A 26,541-nucleotide genomic window follows, 5' to 3' on the forward strand; every position below is an offset into this window, starting at 1 on the left:
TAAATTTTACTATAAGCTTGTGGTGATTTTAAGTTTGAAGCTTTAAACCTTTGCAAAAAGAGTGTCTATTTTGCTAAGTGAGGCCTCATCTTCTAGGAGTAGGGATTTTGATTGTGATATTTTCTGGGATTAAAACAGAAAATCCTCCATAAATTTAAAGGTGAGGATGGAATCATTAAACATCGAATGTATTAAATCTGACAGTCTGGAAAACACAAACAAAGTCAAGAATTCAGTTGCCAGATGCTGCAAGGGAAGATGTTCAGAATTGATCTCACAATGGAAGGGTAACAAGAAGCCTGCAAATTTCTCTTTGAAGAGATTAATTTAAAATATTGTGAGCAATGTGAAGAAGTAATGGATGTGTTTATGCTACCTTGTTCTTCCTAAATGTTAATTTTTAGATTGAGCCTATCTATATTCTATAGATATATTATAGAATAGAATATATAGAATATATATAGAATATTATATATATATATATATAATATAAGTATATATATAGAATATTCTATATTCTATATATTTTACTTGTGTTTTAAGATATTCATTTAACAGGACTTTCTGGACTCATATAAATAATCCATGTAATGTACATATTAGTACAGCAGATTAATCCCCCTAAATCTAATAACTGAGAGTTGTTATTTGCATTCTGGTTGTACCTAGAGGCTTGTTCAGGATAGGAGCCCCAACAACTACCAACCATCCAAGATTAGGGGATAAGTTTTTGTTCCCCTGAGAATCAAAATTATTTAGCAGAATTTTTTATGAATCTGATGTGTGTCCTTGTCATGTCCTTAAACTTCAGTTCTGGGGTCTTTAGGTACGTGTTCTTCTAAATTAAGTTTATATTCTTAACTCTTTAAGTTTATTATTTTGCATCTTTAAGACAACCTTTTGTGTTTGGCTGGCATATTGGGGCTGATTTAAAGAAAAGAAGTGAGAGTGCCTGTAGCAAACCCCAGTGGGAGCAGCACCCAGGACTGGGAGTGCAGCATTCACAGGGAGCCCCTGCTGTTGCTCAGGGTGCTGGGGGCACTGCAGCTCCCCAGGAGTGAGGATCCCTGCTGAGCTCTGCTCTGCTGCCTCTTGTGGGTGTTGTGACCAAGCCTTGCCAGGCCCTGCACTGCCAGACTTTGCTCTGTGGGCACAGGAGGCTGATGAAGATTTTGCTGGTGAGGGAGGAGCCCCAGCTCCCAAGGCAGGGCAGGCATTCCTGGTCCTGGGAATTGTACATCCATGGAAGTGATAATGAGAAATTCAGAGCACCCAATTCTCCATATCTGAGCAGTTCAACCATGATTCTTGCACTTTGATTCAGTCCACTCAGCCAACATGTGAAAAGGAATTTTTCTTTCTGTTGGGTTAGTTTGCTGTTGTTGGCTTAGCAAGCTAAAAAGTCTCCTGCAGAAACTGCCTAAGTCAGCATAAGGAATAAGAAAAGAGATCACAGAACTGATCAGGCAAATTCTTCCAAAACCTCCAAATGTGAAAATCAAATGGAAGCAGGGTGCATCTAAAGACTTAAGCAAAAGCTTTGTCACCCAAAAGCAGTGATTGTAGAAAAATTTACATTTTAATTTACTCAAGATTGTTCTGTGAAAAATATCACAGCCCACTTAAACCTTTTCTTATTTTTCTATTAGCATAAGAAAAGGTATCTTTGAAAGTACCTGGAAAACTGGTTTTATAATCCCTGTATTCATTTGCCTAGCACAGAATATGTAGCCTCAGAAGTTAAAAATTCTCCAAATAGTTACAGACCAATTGTATTTGGGCAACAATGTGAAAGTTTCTATGATGTGGCTGAGAAAACCTAATGAGACATTCCTCTGTAGTGCTTGAGAGCACAGCACAACCAAAAAACCTCATGGATGCAGTGTGGGGGAAAGGAGCAGTTTGTTATCAGTCCAGAAACAGCCATCTCACAGCCCAGAAGAGAGATCAGTGCCTCAGTTTTGCTGCTTGGTGAGCAGCTGCCCTTGCTGAACACAGCAAACCTACAAAAGCACCGGGGCCGTGTCAGAGGGGCAGATTTTTTCCAGCCCTTCTCTGCAAAGTGTGGATGTGCCACAGAAGGGTGTCAAGGAGCTGCATTAGGGCCTACAGTAGGAAGGGACAAGGCCGAACTGGGGGCTTGTTCCTGCAGTTCTGTGGGGCAGGGACACTCCACAGGCTGCAGCCACAACAGCACAGGGACACTCCCCCCTGCACAGGGACACACCACAGCTGGGTGCGCTGCAGATCAAAGTTTTGGAGCTCTGCTTCTCTGGGAATGGGGGGAGACAGCAATAACTGGGGAGCCAGAAACCCAAGTGCACAAAAGTGGAGATCACCTTTCTGCATTGTTCTGTTAGCTACTCAAGTTTGTCAAAAGCTGCTTTACCATATTGTGCATAGGTGGTGCACATAACACCAGAGCTCATGCTTCTGACTTTGGTTGGCATGTTTTATCTAGAATCTGTCATATTTTGTAATGCAAAGAAAGTGGAACTGCTATTCATATGCAAAGAATTAAAGACACAAAATGGGAGGGAGTCTTGTGTAAAGCAGTAGTTAAAGGTTCTTCTAGAAGGCTTCTTTTTTCCACTATATATAAATTCACTTTTCAGTTTAAAAACATCTCTTTTTTTCTCTTTTTAAAAAAAAAACTTTTGTAACAATAGAAACAAAACTATTTGGATGCAGACTTTCCTTTGTATGTAAGAACCTAAATGTGCTTTAGTGTGTATTCAGAGTATAGGACTGGCATCCTTGTCTGCATCCATCTGTACCAGCAAAGAGGTTACCACCTCCAGCTTTTTGTCACCTCCTACCTGCCAGAAATTCCCACCCTTACTGTTCTGTTGTCAATGCTCCAATGTTGCCCATTTGCTGCAAGGAAAATGGGCTAGGTTACCTCACATCACCTGTTTTAACTGTTTAAACTGGTCTCATTTATCTTGCTTGGAAGAAATTTGGGCATGTTTATGTGAACTGATCTCCTGCAGGAGTTGGATGAAAGTGGTGGCTGTCAGGACATGATAAAAGTGGGTGGAGTGCCACCCAGTAATCCTTGACTGACCAAGGATGACCTGAGACACATACATGCAGTCAGTTGTTAACTTCTGGAAAACTGCTTTACTCTTAGTTATTCTTCATTCCTTACACTTCCAGATGGAGATCAGGTATATTGGCTTGTGTGTGATGCTCACTCAGTTTTACTGTGGACATTGGAATCTTTTCACTATATTATAAATATACAGAAATTAGCTATAAATAGAGAGAACACATGTATTGTCATCTTCTAGCAAGCAGTAATATTTTGTGCCCAAAAATAATTTCTAATTGTTTGCTTTTATTAAACAACAGAATCTCTGTAATTACCCTAAGGCTTTCTTTCATCTCTAAGCCATCATTTTGTTCATCTCTAGTGACCAGACTGGTAGTACAGTCAGAAGATAAACAGTACAGATAAATAGAATTATTTGCCTCCTCATGTCATGCCTGGAACACCAAGTAGGTGAATTTATCAGCCTCAGTTATTTGGCACCACATTTGAGTTCAACCTAGAATTCTCAGAGCTAAGTTTTTACACAAAAACAAAGCTATAATAGTCATAGTTTATGTGGCTAAGTCACAGAAGGTGATAATGTATTATACACTGCCAGAACATTTTGTTTTCCATGTCTCCTCTCTCTAGTTCATTGCATAATTTCCTTTTCCCTCTGGTCCATCCCTTCAAAGCTCTGATAATACCCAGTAAACATTCATAGCAGATCCTAATTTTTAAAAACACATTGTGTTTAATATTTGCTTAAGAAAATAGAGCCTTCCTATTGCATTGTGCTGTTTATATGGCCTGAGAAAATCCACATGCCCAGACAGACAATTCAAATCCTCTCTGTCATGTAGCAAAGCAACTAAATATAGCCCAGTGACAAGTGTAATGCTGCACATGGGGCATTCATCCTGTCCTCAGAGCAGGTTCTAGAGCTGGAGACTCTCCATGAATGTCTCCCTGAATGTCTTCATGACTTGACACTGAAAAACCAAACCAAACCAAACCAAACTCATCACCACCTCTGCTAATGTAATCAGTAAAAGTCGGCATGGTGCAAGAAGTGATCTCAGAGTGGACACTGCTCTTTAGGCTGGGATAATGTGAACAGTTCAGTGCCAGCTGCCAGCACTGCCTTTGTCCACAGCAGGGTCAGCTCCAGCCAAGTTTGTTCTCGTTCATGTCTGCATCTTGGCTGGAGAATGACATTTCTGGTTAAAAATAGGAAATAAGCTGAGCATCACCAGCATACTAATGAGCCCCAAATTCCCTTGCAGCTGCTGGTAGGCCAGCACTGAACCCCACAGCACTGTGACAAGGTAGCATGTGCCACAGTCCTCACCACCCAGTTCTCAGGCTCTCCTGAGAACTGTTCCTTCCTCAGTTGAAAAATGCAGGAAAAAAATCTACAGGAAAAGCCATTTATTCCAACAGGGCAACGGTTTTCTTGGGCTTATCAAAGGCTCATAAGTGTAACAAAACCAGCATGGACAGTTGGATACACAATTTACAGTTAAGAAAATGAGCAACAACTGCATTCTGAGCTTTACTGACAGGGAATAATGATAGCAGAAATATTCTGTGTCAATTCACTGTTCTTGTGCTCTGCATATAGCCATGGGGAGAGGGATAATGTGCATCCATACTGATATCTGGGACAATGTGGGAATTAATGATAACAGGGAGGGAAAGGTCTGTGCACCCACCTTCCCTGGCACAGCACATCAGACTCTTGCCTGTGCTACTCAGTTTTCCCTCTCAAAGATGCACTTCATGCACCTCAGTTTTAATAACTATAACTATTTTCTTTCTATTCTGTAATGAGAAAAGAAATGAACACAGGATGATTTTTAGCCAGGCAGTTATGAGTGTTGTTTTGTTCTCCTTAAAAGCTAACATAGTATGTTTAATTTAAGAAAAACTCTTGTTCAAGATCAATAAAATGTAAAATGTGTAAAAAAAAATAAAGGGAGAATGTTGCCAGCAATAAACTTTTTGCTGCTTGATCACACACTTGAAAAATTTATTTCTGGCAGAAAAGGAAATTCATTACAGAAATAGTTCTTACTAGAATGAAACTACTGGAGTTTTGGAGGACACTGGAGGAAATCTTGGTCAGTGAGTCGTTTTGTATTGACTGAGCATGTGGGTTTGGCCATGTGGCACAGCAGACATGAGATCTAGCTTGCTAAGTTTACTGCTGTCTTTTCTTTTTTCCAATAAATAATTTGCCTCTGGTGTGGAAATTTTAAAAACCCCCAACTTTGTTCTAATAGAGTTTCTGGTAGCTATAGCTATGGTGAACAGACTGATAGAATATTTGAATTATTGTATTTATAGAATTACAGATTTTCTATTAATTTTATGTAAATATTTCTCAGTATCAATTAAGAAATTATGTTTATTTTCTGTGAATGAAAATGCTTCTGTATTTCTGTCAAAATGTTAGAAAGGTACTAAACTAGTAATTTCTATAATTATTTATTCTGTAGACCCTTAGTGATTAAAGTGACTTTACCTTAACCTAAAAAAAGAAAGAAAAATCAATAACTTCAATCAACCACAGAGGGTGTGACAAGCCAGTGGAAAGTGGCAGAAGATGGTTTAGGATAATTTCATCATAGAAAGAAAATCCCAGTTTATACTGAGCTAATTGATGAAAGGAAAGTCAAAGAAAACTTAAAAAAAGCTAAAACAGCCCCTCAACACCACCACTCCATCCCAGTTTGAGTTCAGTGCTGTGTTTGTTGTCCTCCCTGTTTTGAGTGTTCCTGGTGCGACCTGGACAATGCAGACAAAGTGAGAATTTATAACCAAGTTCAGTGTGGGGCACACCTGGGCTGCTGTCTCTGTTCTGCACTCCCCAGGCATCATGTCCAGTATTGCTGATGGGACGTTGTTGTGATTGAATTCATGATTAAATTGACATCTTAGACTCTGCTGTTTGTCAGATTGGTCTGGGATTTGGGGGTTTTTGAGTTTGTTGTTGTCATGGTTGTTGTTGTTGTTTGGGGTTTTTTGGCCAATTGGGTTATCTTGTGGAGTTTTTTTGCTTTCTTTTTTTAAACATGTCTCTCTGAAAATAGATAATCCATCTGCAACTGTGCTGATAGCTGGTGTATATTATTGCTTCTCAGGCCCTGTATCTATCAGCTGAGATACATCACGTTTGCCATGGGGGCTGGCTCAGTTGTTAGAAATGAAAGTGAAGCTCTTTCCTTTCTTATTCATTTTGTTTTGCAGCGCTGTCTTGGGTTTTATTCAGATTTATGGGAGACTGCCTAGACTACACAACTTCCACTGCAGGCAGCAAAAGTCATACTCTATTCAGTTCATTTTGAATTAGAACCATCTATTACCCCTCTACTGTGATTTTAATAACTCCCATATTTTTCTGCTATAGATTCACATAAAGGGCAGGTTATTTTTAAAAGATAAATACATGTTCTTCTACCTGGACCTGACAAATCTATTAGCCAAACCTTCCATTAACAGAAGAAAGAACTTCCTTTATTTTGCACAAGTTCTTTCCTAACCTTTAAGGTAATTAGCTGTAATTATGCTTCTAGGCAATGACAGGGCTGATATTCCAAGTGTTCTGAATTTTAACTTTAAGCAGCACTAACTCTAAATTCTGTGGTGCTGTGCAGACCTGAGGTATTGCTCTGTGTTGTAGCCACCTTTGGGGTTACATTTATTGAAATATAGGGAGATTATTCCTTAAAATGGATATTCATTTTGTCCTAAGCATAGTTCTTAGTCTCTCAGCTTTATTGCTTCTTTTATTAGCAGCTTTACAATTTACTTAATCCTGCTTTTTGGGAATGGAAGTAGCGATTTTTTGGCTTTTATTAACAAACTTAATACTCTTACACTGGTCTAAGATTATTTTTGGGGGAGGATTATATTTGTGAAGGCTCTGCTCCACACACATTTTGTAGCTGCCACCCTATCTGGACAGAGCTCTTCAGGACAAGTAGAATAATGGGGTAGCATAAAAGGTTTGCAATTGTTTGTCCAACCTCTGTCATAGTGGTTCATTTTGTAAAACTGTCCTGAGAGATCCTCAGCCACCCTTGTCAGCTGAGCTTTGCTAGGCTGCCACACTGAACTGAGCTGTAATTTTCACATCAAAATATTTTGATGTGTATTTCCTGGTGTATCAGACTGAACTTCAGAACATGCTGGAAGCATCCCAGAAATCCTGAGAGGTGACAAGGGCAGGGCAGTATTTCTCACAGTGCTTCAGTATGTTTGCAGCTCCAACTAGAATTGAGTGGAAGTGAAGTAACTATAAATTTATCAAAAATTTGTGACTTTTAAATTTAGTTTTAGTTGTTCTTTATCTGTTAGAGTCTATTCAGTGATTTGCAGAATGGTCTCTGTTTCCTTTACATATGCAGAATAATTCATTTATTCCCAATAGCGTTGTCTGAGCTCAGCTTTTCCTGGCAAATATAGATAATAAAATGTTATTTATGTGAAATATATGTCTGAAATATATGTGGGAGAGAAAATAAATATAATATAAATATTTCCCTTCAAATTCTAGATAGAATTAAATTATTCCTTCTTATTAGAGATGAGGAGAATAGAAGGACTATAAACACGCCATGAGAAAATGAACTTCTAGTCCACATTTACTTATCTCTTTTGTCCCTGACATAAAGTTGAGAGAAACAATCCTTGTATTAGGTCAAAAGTTCCCAGTGGAGTTCTGATCATCCATTTATGTTTCTGCTATCCTGAAATCCAGGTGGAAACAGTCCAGTCCAAAGTTGGTTCATCATCTTTTAAAGGCATTTTATTATCTACTGCAATAAATAAGAGTCACCAGGCCAGTCCCAGCTGGCTCTGGAATGGAAGTTCAATGGGGAAAATTATGAAAAAATCTTAATGGATTCCTCATTCATTTCTCAGATAGGCCATTAATAAAACCTTAAAACTGTTTGAGTCATAAATTTGCTATAGTTCTCTTTGGAGTGTATATTCCTCTGGGCACAAAGCGTGGGCCGTGGGGTGTCTGCAGAATCATCCCAAAGGGCAGAGACAGCCTCGGGCGAGGTGTGGGGCAGCAGCAGCCACCAGGAATTCCAATATTCTACTAATTCCTCTAAATCCCACATTGTTCCTTCAGCAGAGATCTGCTCTGTTCTGTTCAGTGTGGTTTGGCTGTCAAACATACAAATCTCACAGTGGCATCTCAGCCTGGGGCAGGGAGCTGCTCCCTGAGGCCCCTGAACCTCCCAGGCAGCAGATGAGAGTTGAGTCAGCCTCCTTCCTCTTGTCCTTGGCTCTGCAGGGTGGGATGTGTCAGCAAACAGAGACTTTGGCAGCGTGCAGGGAGCATGCCCAGGCAATGGGGCGCACTTTGCATTTGCAGGGGATGTGCTGTAGGTGTGCAAACACTGATTCCATCAGAGCAGCTGTCCTGCACCTCCTCCTGCCTTCCCACACCTACCAGGCCTGGCACTGAGCTGCTGGTGTGCTTTGCTCTCTGCAGCTGGGACAGACAACTCCGTCTGGAGGAGAAATTAAAAGTCAATGTAGCTGGGAGATACGTGTAAGAGCCTTTATGAGTTTAATCCTGCTGCTGCTGTATTAGTTTGGGACTAGACAGGCCCAGGGCATGTTCTCTGAACATCATGCATTGGAGCAAGAGGCTGTAGTGCTTGTGCATGTGATACTAAAAGTGAGTATTTCAGAAAGATGTTGCTGACTCATGGACCTGTCAGATAAAAGCAGTATTCAGAGAGGACACAGTAGCTGACCTTTTGCCAGCTTGAATATAAAGTTAACTTTCAGTAGGACTGTGCAGACTGTACTGAAAGGGAGGGCAGAGTATCTTGTGGAGAATGAAATATGAAGTCTGGAGACAGAGACAAGCTTTAAGTGACTTATGTGATCTCTGATAAAACTATTGCTCAGCAAATAAGGACTTTGTTTGGAGGATCCTCTATTTGTATTGTTCTGTTTGACTTTTAATCTAACTGCAAATCCTAAAAGTTGTGGATAAGATGTATTAGTACACAGAGCAATTTGTCACACAGCACAGGAACTGTTAGCTGAGGCCCACAGTCTCTGTGGTGGAGGGGATAAAACACCTTGGGAAGAAGAGAAAGAGAGCAGCAATCTGAGTCAATGTTATTACAAAATGAGAGAATAAACATCTCTTCAAACAACAAACCTTATGGAGGATGCCTAAAATTTGCCTAGGTGGCTGGGCCTTCTTTTAAAAGCTGTCTTGCAACAGATTAATTAAAGCAGACAAGCTTGATGGAATCACAGAATATGCTGAGTTGGAAGGGACCCAGCAGGATCACTGAGTCAACTTCTGGCCCTGCTTGGGACCTCCAAGAATCCCACATTGTCCCTGAGAGCATTCCCCAAATGCTTCTTGAACTCAGACAGGCTTGCTATCTTTTTTTTTTTCTTTTTTTGCTCTGGAGACAAACCATTCTCTTTGTAACAGCTTTTGATGTTCCAGACAGCCATTATGACAGGATGAAATACTTCTCTGTATTTAATTATCAAGTTTTTAATTTGAATTTATCAGTAGACTGGTTGAGTAGAGTCTGCAAAATTGTCAGGCAAAGGAATCTTCTAAAAATAAAATGTTGTTAGCAAGATACTCAGTGTGCATAAGATGAAGGAATTTATAAATAGATTTGGGAAGAATTGAGCTCATTATAAAATAAATCGAAGAAAGATTTTTAGGGATACAGCCACGTTTCAAAGTTATTTTAAAGGAGCCTAAATCTCCACTGTGGAGACTTTGTCTCATTCTTTCTCTGGCACCAGGCATTCTCCAGCCCTGCAATGAAAGGCAGTGAAAGGAGAGAGCCTGTGTGGCAGGAGGCAGGCACAGAGCTGTCTGCAGCACCAATCAGCAATCAAGGGATCTCATTATTAATGAGCTTTTATCTCCTCCCACCTCCTTTTTGTTGCTGTTGGTTTTTTGTGGTGGTGGGTTGTTTTTTTTTTTAAACCAGAAGTGTCCTAAGTAGCCTCCGTGGAAAGAAAGTGCATCCAGCAGTGGGGGTGGCTCCCAGGAATCTGTGGCTGGTTTGTGGCTCAGAGGAGGAAGGTTTGCAGTGCCGGCTGCGGTGGGGGCTGTGCCTGGTGTGGGAACAAGGAGCAGCAAAGAGACAGAGTCAGTGTGAAACCACTGAGTTTTGTGAGAGCTGTGCTACATTTACTCAAACAAAAATTTACCTTCAAGGAGATGGAAGGGATTCTTTATAAAAAATTTTTTCCAGATGTACCAGCAAGGGAAAGAAAAAAAGAAACAAGCTGTACAAATCATTGTTAGAAAAAAAAAAAGTTTTTTCTGTTAATGATAGTGTCTCAAAAAATCTCACAGTGCTATGTAACTGTATTGTATCCAATTACTTGCTGCTTGTTATATGTTTCAGCCACAGTGTAAAATCTGCTTAGACATTGTAAAAAACATTTAAAAAACCAACAAAATTATGCAGATTTGACATATCATCCTTTTAAAAGTGAAAGTCCTGCTCAGCCTGGCTGTTATCCATTCATCTTAGCAATGAGACCTTTTAAAGTTGCTTTTGAATGAAAATTTATCTGGAAATAAAATTATTATCTGAATTTAATTGCATTATTTCAATTTCCATTTCAAGACTCATGATTTACTAATTCCTCCTAATTGGAAAGATAAGCCTATTCTTATGTTCTCAAGCCAATTAGATGAAAAGAGCAATGCCTGGGCAAACAGTTTGTCTGTGTCATGAGAGGAGAACAGAGGCATTTTGCTCAAATGGAAGTACAAGAGAGATGCAGCTATGAAAGGTTTTTGTTCACTCCAGGATGAGTCAACTCTCCCGGGGTGCACTTTAAAGCAGCCCCCAGTCTCCCCATGCTTGGGTTTGTACTGGGGAGTGATCTGGGCACACAAAGCAGCCTCCTTAAAGCTAATCCACACAAAGGCTGTGCTTTTAGAGAGCAGCTGATGTGCTCCAGCTTCCCATGAATCCCCATCCCAGAACAAGAGCAGAACCAGTCCAGAGGGGTTCCCAGCACTCCCCTGCCCCAGAGGCCTCTGTGGGCTCACCTTGGTGTTTTACACCAAATGTCTCTGCTCTGACCTGCTCCTCCTGCACTGCAGGAGCCTCTGTGGGCTCACCTTGGTGTTTTACACCAAATGTCTCCCTGCTCTGACCTGTTCCTGTCACACTGCAGGGCATCCTGCAGTGGCATGATCTAAATTAATCTTTTTTTCCTTTCTGAGAGTTAACTATGAGTTAGTAGTGCTTGTTTCTGTAGAGAGGTTTGTCTCTGTGAGGCAAAGTGGTCCTGGTACATTTGACATTAATTTCTGTCATAGTGTTTAAAAGGCTTGATTTTACTCAGATGTCCAGATATTTAGTTCCAGAATTCCCATTATCCTAATCATTTCACAGAATGAAACTACTCAATGCACGTCCAGGCAATTATCTTACCCTTCAGCTGCTGGCATGATACTAAAAGAAATAGATCACATCATTTATTCATTCCCAAACATACACCTTTTTAGCAGTGCCCTGGAGTCAGGAAATCAAGTGTCTAAATAATGAAAATGCTACAAATGTGCATTGTTGAAAATTATGAAAAAAGACTGATACTCTGTTGTCAGCATCATGTCTCAGCTTGTGGCACTTTCTTTTCAAGACAAATAAAAAAGCAGTGACCTTGATTCATCTCCATAATGGTACTGTCACTGAGAGAGTGCAGGCCAGAATTGTGATGCTCTTTGTATCTGAGTTTTGGAGGAAATGCATTGCTGTCTTTAGTGTGACTAAGAAAGCTGTTCAAGAATGGACAAGGAGGCTAAAAAGAAGGATTCCATTGTCACACAGAATACTCTCATAGTAGCTGGAGGCTCAGGGGGTTTTGGTGTCTAAAAGCAGAGATAATAATACTGATCATGCTAAAATTGTGACCATTGATGGTCACAATTGTGACCATTGATGGTGTTTCAGAACTGTGCAGTTTGTTAAAATATTGAGTGCACCTTAAGGATGGTATAAAAAGCAAAGGGGGTGGCTGACCAGTGCAGCCACAAAGCTGAAGTGTCATGTGGGAGGGACTGATGCACATCCTAGGGCCTTATTCCCACTCTGTGAGCTGACATTTACGTAGGAAGATGTGGGAGAGTGCATTGCCAGGTGGGGAAGCCGCAGCCTCTGTGACAGACACAAATTTGGACACAGCTCAGAGTGACACAGGCAGCCCCAGTTGGGTGACATTGTCAGCTTGCAGCTGGTGGGTTGCATGTCCAGCTGCTGAGGAGCTGCCACTTGTCTGTCTGCACTGAGCTGGGCCTGGGATTTTTTAAAGCAGCATTTGTTCTGTGCTTCTCACTCCCTGCTTTTCACTTTGAAAGGATTGGTAGCTGGGGACACATCTTGTTTATTGTCTTTTAAAGCTTCCAGTTGTTTCCAGCTTCTTGCCATAGAGAGGATAGTGACTTGTTTATGGAGGTGAATCCTTTAGGTGCCTGGTTCCCACATAGGAAGTTCTATAATAAATATTTGCTGGTTTTATTTTGGGTGATATGTTATTCTTTTGACTCCTGCTACAATTTTGCTTTCTCTTTGTAGAAAATGTATCTCTAAAGGTCATACTGGCAGTTATATCATGGATCCAAAATAGCTGATTTTAACACATTTCTTTCTCTCCTCTTTCAAATAAATCCTGCAACTGCTCTGAAGCAGTGCTTTTGACTAATGAGAGCCATTGCCAGGCTTCCCTGTTATGACACATTGTGAGAAATGTGCCTAACATACAAAAGTGATGGCTCACTGGGCTTTCATCACTTCTTAGCCACTGTCACAATTAGGATCAGTGTTTTATTTGGAGCTCAGTGATTCAGTTCAGATCTCTCTAATTCTCAAGGGAGGCTGCTCACAAGGACAAAAATTCATTTTTCACACAGACTTGTCCCCAAAGTCTTACATAAAACACTATGTTAAAAGAACAGCACTGTAACTGGGTGGGGTATGAATTGTCTGTAACCTCATAGAAAGGTAAAATACAGCACCACCACATTAAGTAAGACCAGATGTCTTCATTTTCTGATTAAGAGTCTGTTTAGACATTTGTAGAATTCCTTTGTTTTGGAACAGTTTCATCATATCTCTCCTTCTGTAGATAATTTGGTACATGGATCAGATATCATTTTATCAAAGGCCTATTCACATGCAATAGAGCAGTCTCGTGTTTCTAAAGAGGAGCAAGTTCTCTGATGCTTTCAAAGATGAGAGCAAATTCTGCACCATATTGAGTGCCCTTTGGCTGCAGGTGAAGAATTCAACAGCTTGTGGGAGTGCTAATTAGTGCTAATAATAACTTCAATGACCTGCCTTGGCTTTCAAATGCCTGACAGAAATTGCCCTGTCCTTGAAGGACAGAGATTTTGTTTCTGTGAGTCTGATTAGGGACACTCATGCCTACATGTTTCTGCATTTAGTGATCACACACAATTACCAAGTGAGTGCTTATGTGTGAATAAAAAAGAAGTGGGTGGTGTGGGGGAATCAAGAGGAAAAAAAGGCAAAGACTCCTCCCAAAAATACTACACCAGAATTCCATTACTAAAGGGATTTCTCTTGTAGTCTAAATAGCTTTATTAAAATAAATAGTAATAGGAAAGCATTAGATTAGGAATTGGATTCTTCAAAATTAAACCTTGTCTGTCCAATTTTGGTACTTTTTCTGTGGTTACTCTGCTGAATATGTATGGAGAGTCTGAGGAAAATGAAAGCAGTAATTTGAGCAAGTGCACAAAAAGCTCCAAAGTATGAAATTTTTATTTCATCTGGATAATAGGTTGCTGATGGTGCAGAAAACAATTGTATTTTCAGGGATATTGCCCTAGACCTTTCTAATATATATTTTATTACCACTAGCCAGAAAAAATGAATTACTTTATGAGCTGGAATGATAAATTAAGGGGTTTTCTGACTTTCTTTTGCTAAAGTGATTTTTGAAAATCAGTCAAATTCGAGGAGAGGAAAGGGTCTTAAAAATACCAATAGAGGCATAACTGGATGATGGAAACAGTGTTAAGGTAGCAGATTTATTTATTTATTAAATTGAGGATAAAAATTTGAAGTTAACAAAATGTGACTCAGTGTTGAGTTCCTAACTAAACATTTGGCTTCAGTGCTGCCCAAGCAACTCTAAGCAGACTTGTTCCCTACCCTGCTGCCACCCACCCACTCCTGACCTCCTGTGGTCCCCTCACTGCCCCAGCACAACTGGTCCTTATTGCAGAGTGAACAAGATCAGGGAGCTTATCCAGCTAAAAGGGTGGGATGACCAAGAAAAAATAGGCTTGTTTTTCAGTTGGATCAGTTTGCAAGCTGACTGGCTCCAAGAGCAATTGAGGATCACTGTGTGGCTGCAGGGAGCTGTGCTGGCCCCCTGGGAGCCCTCTGGGCAGCAGTGGCCAGAGCTGAAGCTGTGGATGCCACCACAAGGGTCAGGAACTCCAGTCCTTCCCTTTGCATTAAGGTGTCTGCCATCACTGCACACTGGTGAAGTACAAAGCACAGCAAGTCAAGTGTTTGAGGCCTTGCTTTTCCCCAGAGCCGCAAAGGTGCAGAATGTCTTTAGTCTCATTTTGATTACTGGTAAAGAGTATCTTAGAAATCAAAGAGCAAAGAATATTCACATTTGTTTGCCTTATTACAGTCAATTAAGCTTAGTCAGGAGCACAGATGTGTTATTGAGGAACTAACTTGCTGCACATCAAGAGGGAAGGTAATGGTTTACTACATTTTCCAGCTACCCACACCATCCCAGAGAGTGCAATACACGACCAAGGCAGTGTCAGCTCACAGAAAGTCTGAGGGGAAAGCTACCACATTTCACTGAAATGAAGAGATGTGAAACAAGCACCTTCCATCCAGAGGTTCTGGGATCCAGAGTGTTCTGCAGTACAGCAGTTTCGTTGTGTGGCTCTGCTGACTTTGAAAAACAGAAACACAGGTAGCCAGTAGCCAAATTGTGACAGAGTGGATTATAGAGGAGCTCTAAAAGATCCTTCAATCAGTTATTGTAGACACAAGATTCATCTGTTTGGATTGCCCTGGACTTGGTCCAGAGTGTCTGAAAGGGAGATCAGAAGCAATGGAGTGCTGGGTTTGCAGGGTGCTAAATGCTGCTCTGATGCCTGTACTGTGAGAAATCCTTCTCAGCTCAGAGCACCCAGGCCCTGAGCAGATGTCTGAGAATTTGGTTTCCTCCTGCACATCAGGATTATCATATTCAAACTATCCAAAGTGATTTTTTCCTAAAGCCAGTTTAGGAACTAGCATTGATACTTCATAGATGGAAAATAACTAATAATTTAAATATTTTTGGTAGGCCCATAAATATCAGCTCTTTGATGGTATTCAGGGGAGTAACATTTTATTGAAATGAATAGCAAGAGACATCTTAAAGCCAAGCAGTTATCATCAGTGGAATTAATTGACTAGCACTTAATGTTCTGTAAAGTAGAACATTTTTAATGAATATACACAATCTTCATAACCTAGGATAGAAAGATAGAAAGAGGCATGGGATCATAAGAGAAATACTAATCCAAGGTCTAAATCCTATGAATTTACTAAAATTCCAGATATGGTTTTGGGAGAAGGAATGTTCAAAAATTCCTCTCCAATGGAATAGTACATCGTACTCCTGGTTTTATTTTTATTCTCTAAGAATCTCAGTGGTAGTTGTGCTAATTTCTGCTACCTGAAGTTTCAGATATAACACAATGTATTCAGCAGCCCTTCCCATTGCCACTTCCTGTGAGCTGATTTAGGGAGATTAAAATAGCAAGCAGCACAAGTGTCTCCTCTGGAAGCTGGATCAAAGACTGTAAGTTTGCTCCAGGTCCAAATCTCCATTGAATTCTTTAGGATGACACTGACACTACCAGGCCAGAAGGTTCTGAGGGACACATTTCTTGCCTGAAGTTTCTTACAAAAGTTGCAGTTCCTTTAAATTAACATATTAAAGCAAAAGATCACATTGTGGTCACAGAGCATGTGAGAAGAGACTGAGGCTGTTCAATGGCATACATCAGGATCAGGCTGAACTCCCTCTCCAGGAAACAGTGTGGGGATTGCTCTTGGGAAGGAGGTAGAGTTCTGGCAGAGAGGGAAGGCACATTAAGTTTTTGAAGGCATCTTTGCCCTAAGAAACATGTGGAAACCTCCCAGTGCTCTGTGGGACACACTGCTGTCCTGGTGTAGAATGGAGGCAGCAGACTAAGCAGAATCTCATGCTTAGCACACATTCTCTGTGCATTTCACTGTGTTTGAAATGCTGTTGCCTGGAGGATGCTTTCAGGGTTTCTTTTTCTCTGCCTCCCTTGGTGTGCTGTAAGTACAGGTCAGCTGGAACAGGGGAATTGTCGTTGTGGTGAGGGCCCAGCTGCTGTCACTGTCCCATGGCAGAGCACTGCAGGCAGCCTGGGGACAACGAGGCTCTCACTGCCCAGCTGGAGGAGACGTGACTGAATTGCATTGTAGGGGTCAAGGAAAAGCAGAAGTAACTTCAGTACTGCTCACTGAAATGTTTAGTGTGGGAACCTTTTCAGAGCTTTATTGGGATTTCTGGTCAAAACACCTCATTAGTATCTCAGCTTTCATGACCATTTGATGTCATCTACTAAGAAAACAAGGATTTATGATGTACCTTACAAAAAACCTGTTCCCAATTAAAAGAACAAGCTCTGCTTTCTATTCCTGGGTAAGCAGAAGGTAAGCATGATGGATAGAGACCACAGTAGATTTTCAGATGATGTGCCAGCTGGCTTTCTGTGCAGTTTCTAGTGCTGCAGAGATCCACTCACTAATGCTTCATGCTGCTAGCTGTGTTTTTAATATTTGAGTATTCTCCATTCCCTTCTTTCTTCCTTTTATTCCTCTAATTCTACAGTCCACTCTGCTCATTTCTGTACTGACAGTAGAGTAGGGCAGAGAATTCACTTTCATCCAGTAACAGTTGCCTCCATTTGCTCTGTTTCTCGAAAATATACAGAAAGTGCTTTGGAGTTACTTTCAAGTGTTCAGAGAAGACTCTAATTGTCTCCTGGTTGCAGCTGCTCCTTAACTTGAAAAGCGGATTTGGGGAATCCTGCACAGATGTAGTCTGTGAAAGTCCTGTTCTTGAGAGTGAACCTCTGCTCTGGGTCATGCTTCATCCTGTTACTCTCATTTGCATAAACACATTAAATGCAATTAGGGCTGTCAGGTTTCCTTGTAGTTTAGCTAAGCACTGTGGTGTAGGTGGCAATTTATATGTTGTCATAGACAAGCTATTTTAGTCAGGATCAGTTAAGAAATTGTTCAGATATTTGAAAGGTGATGAAGGTGCTGGCTCTAGTGACTCCCAGAAGAGTGATACTGAAGAATTAATAGGGACTGGAGTCTAGGATGAGACATCAAAAAGGAGTTCAAGTGGATACCAAGGACTTGATTCAATACCTCAAGAAGGTTTGGGGGCATTTTTATGTAATGTAATTCAGTAAGAAAGATGAATAGTTTACAGAGATGTATTTGGCACAATAAATGACTTAGCCACTGAAGGCTAATTCATGTCCTCATGTCCTAAGAGCACTGCTAATTCATATTGTTATTTCTTCCTGACATTTCAGGCACTGAAAGTAATATTCTGCTTCAGTAAACAGTAATCAGTTTCAGAAAAGCAGTAGCTCTCATGTCTTTCTGAAAATAATGATAAGGTTTTAAATAGTATCCAAGATTCTTATAAATAATTAAACTTTTAAAATAATTTTTTGAAGATTGTAAGCTCTCTAGTGAAAGCATTACCTGGATAATACCACTCAAAATATTTTTTTGTAGTGAATAATTATTGCCCAACCATTTCCTCCTCAAAAAGAAAATCAGAGCTTCTTCCATCTCCCTTCCCTTCCTAGAGTCAAACCCTAAAAAGCAAACTTTGAAGGCATGTGTACTGTTGTCCTAAGTCAAAAGTACAAGTGACATAAATATGAAAACAAGCAGTACTATTTCACTACAACACAAAAAAAAAAATTAAATGGAAATGTAACAAACCAAAATACTAGCCTCTTCACTATGTATATAATTTTTTAACACCTTTTTTGTCAGAAAGTCCACATAATTTTAATTATTTGTATTTTTATAACAACTCATAGAATTCCAGTCAAAGGTAGGCTCTGGACAAGTTTTAGTCTCAAAACATGATAATTACCTGGACAGTGATTATTTTACAGTGATTATACACTGATTTGCCTGGTAAATAAATTAGAATGTATTTTGATAGTGTATATATATATATATATATAAATATATATAATTAAAAAAGATATACTATATATATTTTATATAGTATATAGTTATATATACTATATAATTATATACTATATATAATTTTTATATAGTATATACATATATATACTAATATATATATATATGTATATATATATTAGTACAACTAAGGAACACACATACACAGCACTGCCATCCCAATTTGACAGAATCTCTAATTTGAGTGACTCTTTTGGAAATGCAGGTTGGCAAACATAGAGTTAAACCTTAATTGATGTCCTCCACCATCCCTTCTGACCCATGGCTGCTGAAAGGGAGAAGAGTGGTGCTTGAAACAGTAAGTAAATTCTTCACTCTGACACTATAGATTACTTTGAGCCTGAGATGGATAAAGTAGAGCACAAGTGATCTAATATAGACAAGATTTTCAAATGAAAAATTTCCTCTCAGTGGTGTTTCTATCTAATGGTTTCCAATGGTAGCATTAAGATATAGGAAAGCATGCCAGTATAGCAGAATTTTAGGGCAGCTTTTCAATTCCAGACACAAAGCCAAATCAAACATATGTGTATGTTTTTATTTTTGTCCTTGGACTTGCTCTGTCACCATCTCCTCCATGGTTCAGTGCCTCCCTCTGTAAGTAATATAAAAATTAGAAAATGCTTTTTGGATCAAATATTTCAAAACAGCAGAAGTTCAAAGGTTTGTCTCATGAAATTTGGGTTTTCAGATTGGACATGTTTGTTTAATTCCAGAGAGAATTATGTGTATCAATACCTTGTTTCCTCATATTCAATATTTCTACATCTCTTTTTTTGTTATTTGTTGCACTTGGAGCAACACCAGGAATTCTGGAGGCCAAATAGGAACCCAAATATAAACAGTATTATTGATAAAAGATTCAAAAGATTTTACTAGACTGGGCAAGCAAACCAGAGAATTTCTGTAATTTTTGCCAACAACTCCTGTTTGTGCAACCATCTTGTTTTAGAAGCATTTCAGCACCATCAAAAGCTTTTGTTGGCTGATTATAATGGGTATGTGGAAGGGTGTGCAATCCTATGCAGTTAATGCTTTCTGAGGATATTAGCAACTGTAGCAATTTTTAAATATTGAAAGGAACAAACAAGAAAGGTATCATAGTAATATAACTTTAAAACCAGTATATTTTTATAGAAGAAAGGGTACAGAGTGTGAAAGAGGTCATTTTAACTTGGAGCATAGACATTAAACAATTTTTTGCAAGAGTCATAATTCACATTTGGCCTATGGCCAAAGCAGTGAACTTTATCACCCAGTCTTGGCATGTGCAGATAGATGGTCCCTTCTGTCTCTTTTGCCAGTTATTGCTCATGCTGCCAGGAAATCTTAATCATGCTGCTTGGAAGTGGCTGCTGGCCCACCCCCCTGCTGCCAAGCTATTCCTCTGTGTAAGGAGTCCAACTCAGCTTCAGCAAACAGACTCTGAGCTCCCTCTAACCCAGGAAAAAAGGTCACTGTGCTAAGGCCACTCAAGGGGACCATATGGTGGCAGGACTGACATCATCACTGTTGCACTGCTGTTGGTGCAACCCTATTAATAACCCTGAAGTTCACACAGACTTGGCATAACTAGGTTTTCTAAAAGGAAATGTGTAATATAAACCTAGAGTGAACCACAAAATAAGAAGAAACGAGAAATGCTCTCTTGAATAATGACTCATAGAATGGTTGGAATTGGAAGGGAGTTTAAAGATTATCTAGTTCCAGCCCTCTTGCTATGATCAGGGATGGCCCTCATAGGTCAGGCTGCTCAGGGCCCCATCCAGCCTGGTCTTGAACTCTTCCAAGAATCAACTTAACTAAAAAACCTCTTTCAGTGCCTCACCATGCTCTGAGTAAAGAATTTATTCCTACTGTCTAATGTAAAAGTACTCTCTTTCAGTTTAAAACCACTGCCCTTTGTCCTGTCACTATCTGCCCATATAGAAAGTTCCTCTCCCTCCATTTTATAAGCCCTCTTAAGGTACTGAAAGGCTGCAATGAAGTCTCTCTGGAGCTCTCTCCAGGCTAAACAACCCCAGCTCTCTCAGCCTGCCTTCACAGGAGAGATGCTCCAGCCCTCTGATCATCTCTGTGGCCCTGGACCCACTCTAACAGGTCCACATCTTCCCTGTGCTGAGGATCCCAGAGCTTGATGCAGTATGCTTTTATTGACACTTCTTTTCCAGTGAAACTTTAAATTTGTATTTAAAACTAATCCTAGCCTTCTCTAGTTTGAGAAGAAGGAAGACAATCAGTTAAGCAGTTAGATTGCAGTGCCACATTACCAACAGCTGCTCTGTATGTTCAGGTTTCTCTAGTGTCATATACAAGCACTATTCAGGCAGCAATAGTCAGAAGAATGTAAAGTCATACAAATTGCAATCCACTGGTGAATTTAAGCTCCTCATTAAGATGTTCAGTCATTTGCTTTAGTAGAAATATTGAAAGTTGTTTCGTGCATGGATAGTTCCTTTGTCACTTGGGTTCCTGTTATTGTCTCTTTTCATGGAAAAGCAAAGGGCCTTCTGTTAGCTAAACTATATTTATATTTTACATCCTCTAGTGAAAATTTATATCTGAAATTATATTCATAGGTTTTTCCCAGGTGACAGAAGGAAAAATAACTGGTTTAGATCATAGAAATTTTGGTAGAATTCTAAGACTCTTGGGAGCAGTGCAAATCCTAAACACAGTCAGGAAATGGCAGCAAATAGTTTTGCAGGACTTCTCCTGAGAATATCATAACATAGATCATTTAGTGTAACTGGTATCTGAACTTCCAAATTCCAGGACTTCTTGGACCATTATTTTTGTATGTCACAAAATTTAGCTTCTGAATCCCTGTTTAAGTGATCTACCTAGAAGTGATGTGAATTTAAACTTCAGAGGTGATCAATATATCCATTGAGGTCAATAGGAAATACTAATAGTCTTTAGGCTTGTTTCTATGGGCTAACTTTAGTTCTCTATCTCTACACTTTAAACGGCTTTTGAATTTTCTATGCTTATTTGTGTTTCTCATGGTTTTTCAGCTATAAAGAGGTAGAAATTATTCTTTTGGTAGTTTTTTGGATCTGATAGGGTATACCCCACACACTGAATTTTGTTGAGGAATTTTATATAGACTTTGATATATATTTGCTACACCAATCATCTCTTGCATCTGTAATCCATTTGGGGAATGAAGAAAACACAACAGCTATTCAGATTTTTGTACAGTCCATTCCTATGGCCAGTGTGTAATACTAAGGTGATGACAGCACTTAAAACATAGCAGAACTGGATGACAACTGAGATGTTACCTTCTCTTTTGGACAAAAAATGTGCAGCTCAACTGCCAGCTGTGAGACTGTCAGGTAAAAAGTGCTAGCTCAACAGCATGCATTTTCATGTCAGCTACTGCATAACTCTGCTCTGCACAAGGAAGTGGAATAATGGAAAATATTCCCACCTACTTTCATGTTTACAGGAGAAGAATCAAAATAAATAAGAGCTTGTGTATTTTTCACATGCTTGTAGAAAGAATCATCTGGCTTAGTTTCAGGGATGTTATTTTTAGGTGCATATTTCTCATTCTGGGATTCTGCTTTTAGATAATGAACCTTTGGCAAAAATGCCAAACTTCTTTCCTGCTATATAAATGCACAAGAAAACCATGGCATTTCAGAAACCCTCTGTGGTTTTTTTAAGAATAACCCTGTGTGTGTTTTAAATTTGGTGTTGTTTTTGCTTGGTAATGCACTCTATCTTATTCTGCTATAATTAAGTATAAAATAAGAACCTACAACATATATTTTTGTACATAACTTGATCAAAAATATTTACAAACACTCATCCAAATTGATTTACCTGCTGCAGTCTAATTCCTATAAGTTCTGATTTTGTGATGTGATTTCTTTTACTGTGTAGGTGGATGCAATGGTACAGAAAAAAAGAAATTGAAGCAATTGTTTATTTTTTGGTTACAAATGAATGAGTAGGACTTTTACACAGTGAGAGAATGGCTTTTTCATAGGTAATTGCTTGTGCTAGAATTATGTACCAGACACTTATCCCTGAGGAGGCTTTGCACTCCTGATAGTTGTGCTGCTCTATGCTGCAGTTCCTGCTAAAACAAGAACAAGTGAGCTTCAGGTTGGAAGGATTTCCAGGTAAAATAGATTCAATGCTCATGGAAAGCTGTCTCCACCTGACAGCATTAAGAGGCCTTTTATGCAGAATTAAAAGCTTTGCTCCCTTCCTTAGTGTGAGGTGATGCCTTACTGTCACTTGCATCTGCCATTGTGGCAAATGAATCTGCCTCGCTGAGAAGTGGAATAAGGAAAGTGAGTCCCTGAGGTTCCAGGCACAGCCAGCACTCCCAGAACAAGCAGAGCTTGGCTGACTAGTCAAATTACAGAAATAAGGCAAGGTTTGAGAACTGGGGATTACATTACGTTCTGGCCAAGGCTGGTGTGGCTGAGGTTGGATTGGAGCAGGATACCAAGGGAGTGAAAGATGCAGAAATATTAATGCAGATGGGCAGCTGGAATTGGAATTGGACTGATTTGAAAGTGGCAAAGGAGGAGGATCTTAGTTCAAAATAATGGAATACCAGGGCCTTTAGCCTGGTAACTACCCCCTATAGCCAATCTAGTTAGGCTGTGGGGAGCCTCTAGAAGAAAATACAATAGATTTTTTTGCATTTTTAGAAATAAACCTTCTTGTCTTCTGAAATCAGTCTCTTGCCTCAACATACCATGAGCTGGCATATCTGCTAGTGCCAATGTGACATGTGACCTATTGTTTGTGCCCCACAAGTAAGAAGCAATGAGCAAACAAGTGAAGTCCATGATACTGGAGCCCTAGGTCATGAGGGGAAAGGGGATGGAGAGAGTGAGGGACTGACCTTGCTACAAATGGTGCCACAGGTCGTGGGGGTGGGGGAATGGGAGCTGCATGGGGCAGGACCTGTGGCTGTGAAAGAACAGGGGGACAGTGACTCCCTCTCTCTGCCTTGTGTATCTCTGGGGAGCTAAACTTTGACCACACACAGTGTGGAATCTGAATAGATCTGCGCAAAGATGATGGGAGAAGCCTTCAAACTAAAGTTTGAGCTCTTATTTTAGGTTTTCTCAAAAAATACAGAATTGGTCAAATTTTCTAAATAGCTTTCTAAGGTTCAGTGACTTTGAAGGATGTGCAGGCCTTGTCTGGTAAACCAGGCCAAGTTATGGCATTAATTGAAGTTTCTCACAGTGTTTTAATTCAGAGATTTTATATTGTTCAAAGTTAAACCCAAGGGGAAATTTAATGTGCAGGATCAAAGAAAGGTGGTCCTGCCCCCTGTAGATTGAAATCAATATATTTTATATAAAGCATTTGTGTAGCAAATGGTTTCTAAAACTATTACTATAAATTAACAAAAATACAAAACACAGCTGCTCTAAGGGGCCATACTTCTGTGAATGTACCTATCTTGCTTTATTTCCAGCCAAGGGAAAACTTCATGTATCCCCTCCAGACTTAGAGTATTAGACATGCAGTTAGATAAGAAAGAAAACTAGTGCTTGCTTTGTATACATCAATAATGAGGTCAAACATGGCACTGTCTTTGTCAATCACATCAGAGAGCTTTTAAGAAATGCAGTTGTTTGATGTCCTGTCTTGCTCAACAGTCACACAGATACTGACAGAATGTGCAGCGTCACAAATGCCTGGGAAATGCTTGTGCAGCCATGCCAGGGATAAAGACCCTTCAACAAAACCTACTGCAGGTGTAGCTCTTTCACTCAAAGACATTCATGCACTTGAGATGAAATCCACTGCATTAGGCAACTCAGCAAATGAAAGCTTAAACACATTTGATTCAGAGTAGGAGACTAAATCTGTCACACAAAATAATTCCACCTCAAGAAGATTATAACATTATCAATTCAGTGAATATTTTCAAGTTAATACATTTTAAAATTAGCTTAATCAGAAGCTTTGTTAAAGGTCAAATTACCTTAATTCTGTAGCCTCAACATGTATGGGTTCCCCTGGGAAATATTTCTGGTAATTATGAGCAACTACATTTTCCATACAGACAGGTATAAATGCCATATTTTAGGAATATAGTACCCAAACCCCACATCCTAATGATCAGACAGTCAACACTACTAAATTTTTATAGCATAAATATTTTTAAAAGTTAATGATCAGTATTTATATTTAATAGTATATTACCTTTTTTCTTTCCTTCATATGTATTTGCTGAGATGATGATACAAGAAAGCAATAAAAATGAAAGTTGCAAACTTCTCATTTTTTGTTTCTTTGAATGAGAGTTCTGCTAATTTCTGCCAAGAGATGGGAAAAGGAAAGAATTAGCAATGCTTTGCAAGAAATTCTTTGCCCATTAATCATTAACTTTGATTTAATCTGTCCCCTGCTCCGGTTTTTCCTTTTATGGAAGGGAAATTGGAATTTGCGTATTTACAACCTCTTCATTTTTATTTTATGCCACATGTGGCAGAAATAATTTGGAGCTGGATCCTCTTACCTTGCTCAACAGTGCTCAGCTCTGAACACAGACTTGAGGGCATTTGTTCTCTGAAATTCTACTAAAGGCCAGGGTAACCAGCTTGCATTCAGCTGGTCAACAGCTCGGTCTGAACACATTGCAAAATAAAGGCAAGAGCTGAAGGTTCATCTAAATATTTCATTAACATTGACAAATCCCAGCAAGGCAACCATCAAAATTTTATATATGTTAAACACTTCTCTTATTTCAGTGATTCAGTCAGTACCAGATTTTGGATAATCACAAAGTCTTTCCTTTCAAATCAAGTGAACGATTTTTAACACATAAGACATTTACTAATACAGCACAATTAACCAACATCTCTCTCCACTTCCAATAAAAGAATCATAAGAAACTGTAGGTACTAAATGTAGGAGTCATTTCAGAGGAGAGGTTTCTACTGAAATAGTATGGTGTATACTGGAAATCAGAGCAGAATTTTAAGAATTTTAGGTTTTTTAAGAATTCTAGTTCAGTGTCAAATTAAATGACTGAAACAGAGCTTAAAAGTTGAAAAGGTATCTTTTGAGCATTCAGTGGATCCCAGCTTCTTTATGAAGCCTCTTATGTTAATTAATAAATCTAGAATACAACAAATGATGGCCATACCATCCCAGCTTGAAGAATTTTCAATTTTTCTGTTGTTTTTATAATCAAGAACTACTTGAAACTGTCCCAGATAAAAGAGTTTTCTCCTTTTTTAAAGACTAAATCTCATATGACCAATATGCTATAGCAAAACTGACATGTTAGGAAAAAAAAAAGTATTCTCATCAGGGAAATGCTGCTGTCTTGCTTGATGCATTGTTCAGGCATATGAGAGCAGCTTTGTGGGGAGGGGTCCATACTGCTGGATGCAGCATGAAGGCAGGAGAAAAGTGCAGATCCCTTTCTTTCCTTGCTCATTCCAAGCAGCTGTGGGTCCAGGATACAGCAGACAGCTGGAAAACCCCCAAGCAATCTCTAAGGTCAGAGCAGCCACTGCAGCTGGCAAGGGTCTTGGCACAGTCACATCTGAAGCACTGTCAAGACTGATTGATTAGTGTGTGTGTGTGAAAGTATACTGAAACAGAGGACATACAGAAAAGGGGGTGATAGGATCAAAATTACTCTTGGTAAATGAAAAATACTAATCACAGCAGTATTGTAGTGAGCAAGAAAAGGAGACAGGAGATAGAATTTGGACATGAATTTAGGCTTTGATGCTGGACACGAAATGCTGTATTTTAGTGAAGTTAAGACTGGTGGAAATTGCTAGTATGATTTAGCAAAGCCTTGCAGTGAACTTAGAATAAGATTGGCTAGAGATGATGTGAAGATGACAGGTCTGACTGACAGGTGGAATGGTAACACTAGGCACAGTAATCAAGAAGGTAGAGAGCATTTAGAGGAGAAAGATTGCAAGTTTCACTTTCTCCAGACAGGAATTGTTCTGGAACAAGGTGGTAGACCTGTCAGGGGCAGAATCGGCTGTTGGATCTTTGTGAAGAGATTGCCTGAAAATAAAATCTATAGGGATCAATGTTTGGATTTACTTCTCACTATGGAACCCATGTAGGAAGCCAGGATGACATTATGAGCATTTTATGAAGGATTGCTTAAAGTGGTAAAAGGAAAACTGG

At 39.5% G+C, this 26,541-nt stretch overlaps 1 protein-coding gene across 1 annotated transcript in view; it reads right to left on the bottom strand.

Moving 5' to 3' along the window:
* LIPC (lipase C, hepatic type) overlaps positions 1-24,716 on the bottom strand; it is a 46,697-nt gene extending 21,981 nt beyond the window's left edge. The window contains exon 1 of the mRNA XM_064721893.1: positions 24,583-24,716. Coding sequence (XP_064577963.1) covers positions 24,583-24,661 — 79 coding nt within the window. The 5' untranslated portion in view covers positions 24,662-24,716. The remainder of the gene's footprint in view (positions 1-24,582) is intronic.
* Positions 24,717-26,541: the final 1,825 nt, after the last annotated feature.

This window comes from Zonotrichia leucophrys, chromosome 10 (assembly GCF_028769735.1).
Source record: "Zonotrichia leucophrys gambelii isolate GWCS_2022_RI chromosome 10, RI_Zleu_2.0, whole genome shotgun sequence".
Classification (NCBI taxonomy): Eukaryota; Metazoa; Chordata; class Aves; order Passeriformes; family Passerellidae; genus Zonotrichia; species Zonotrichia leucophrys.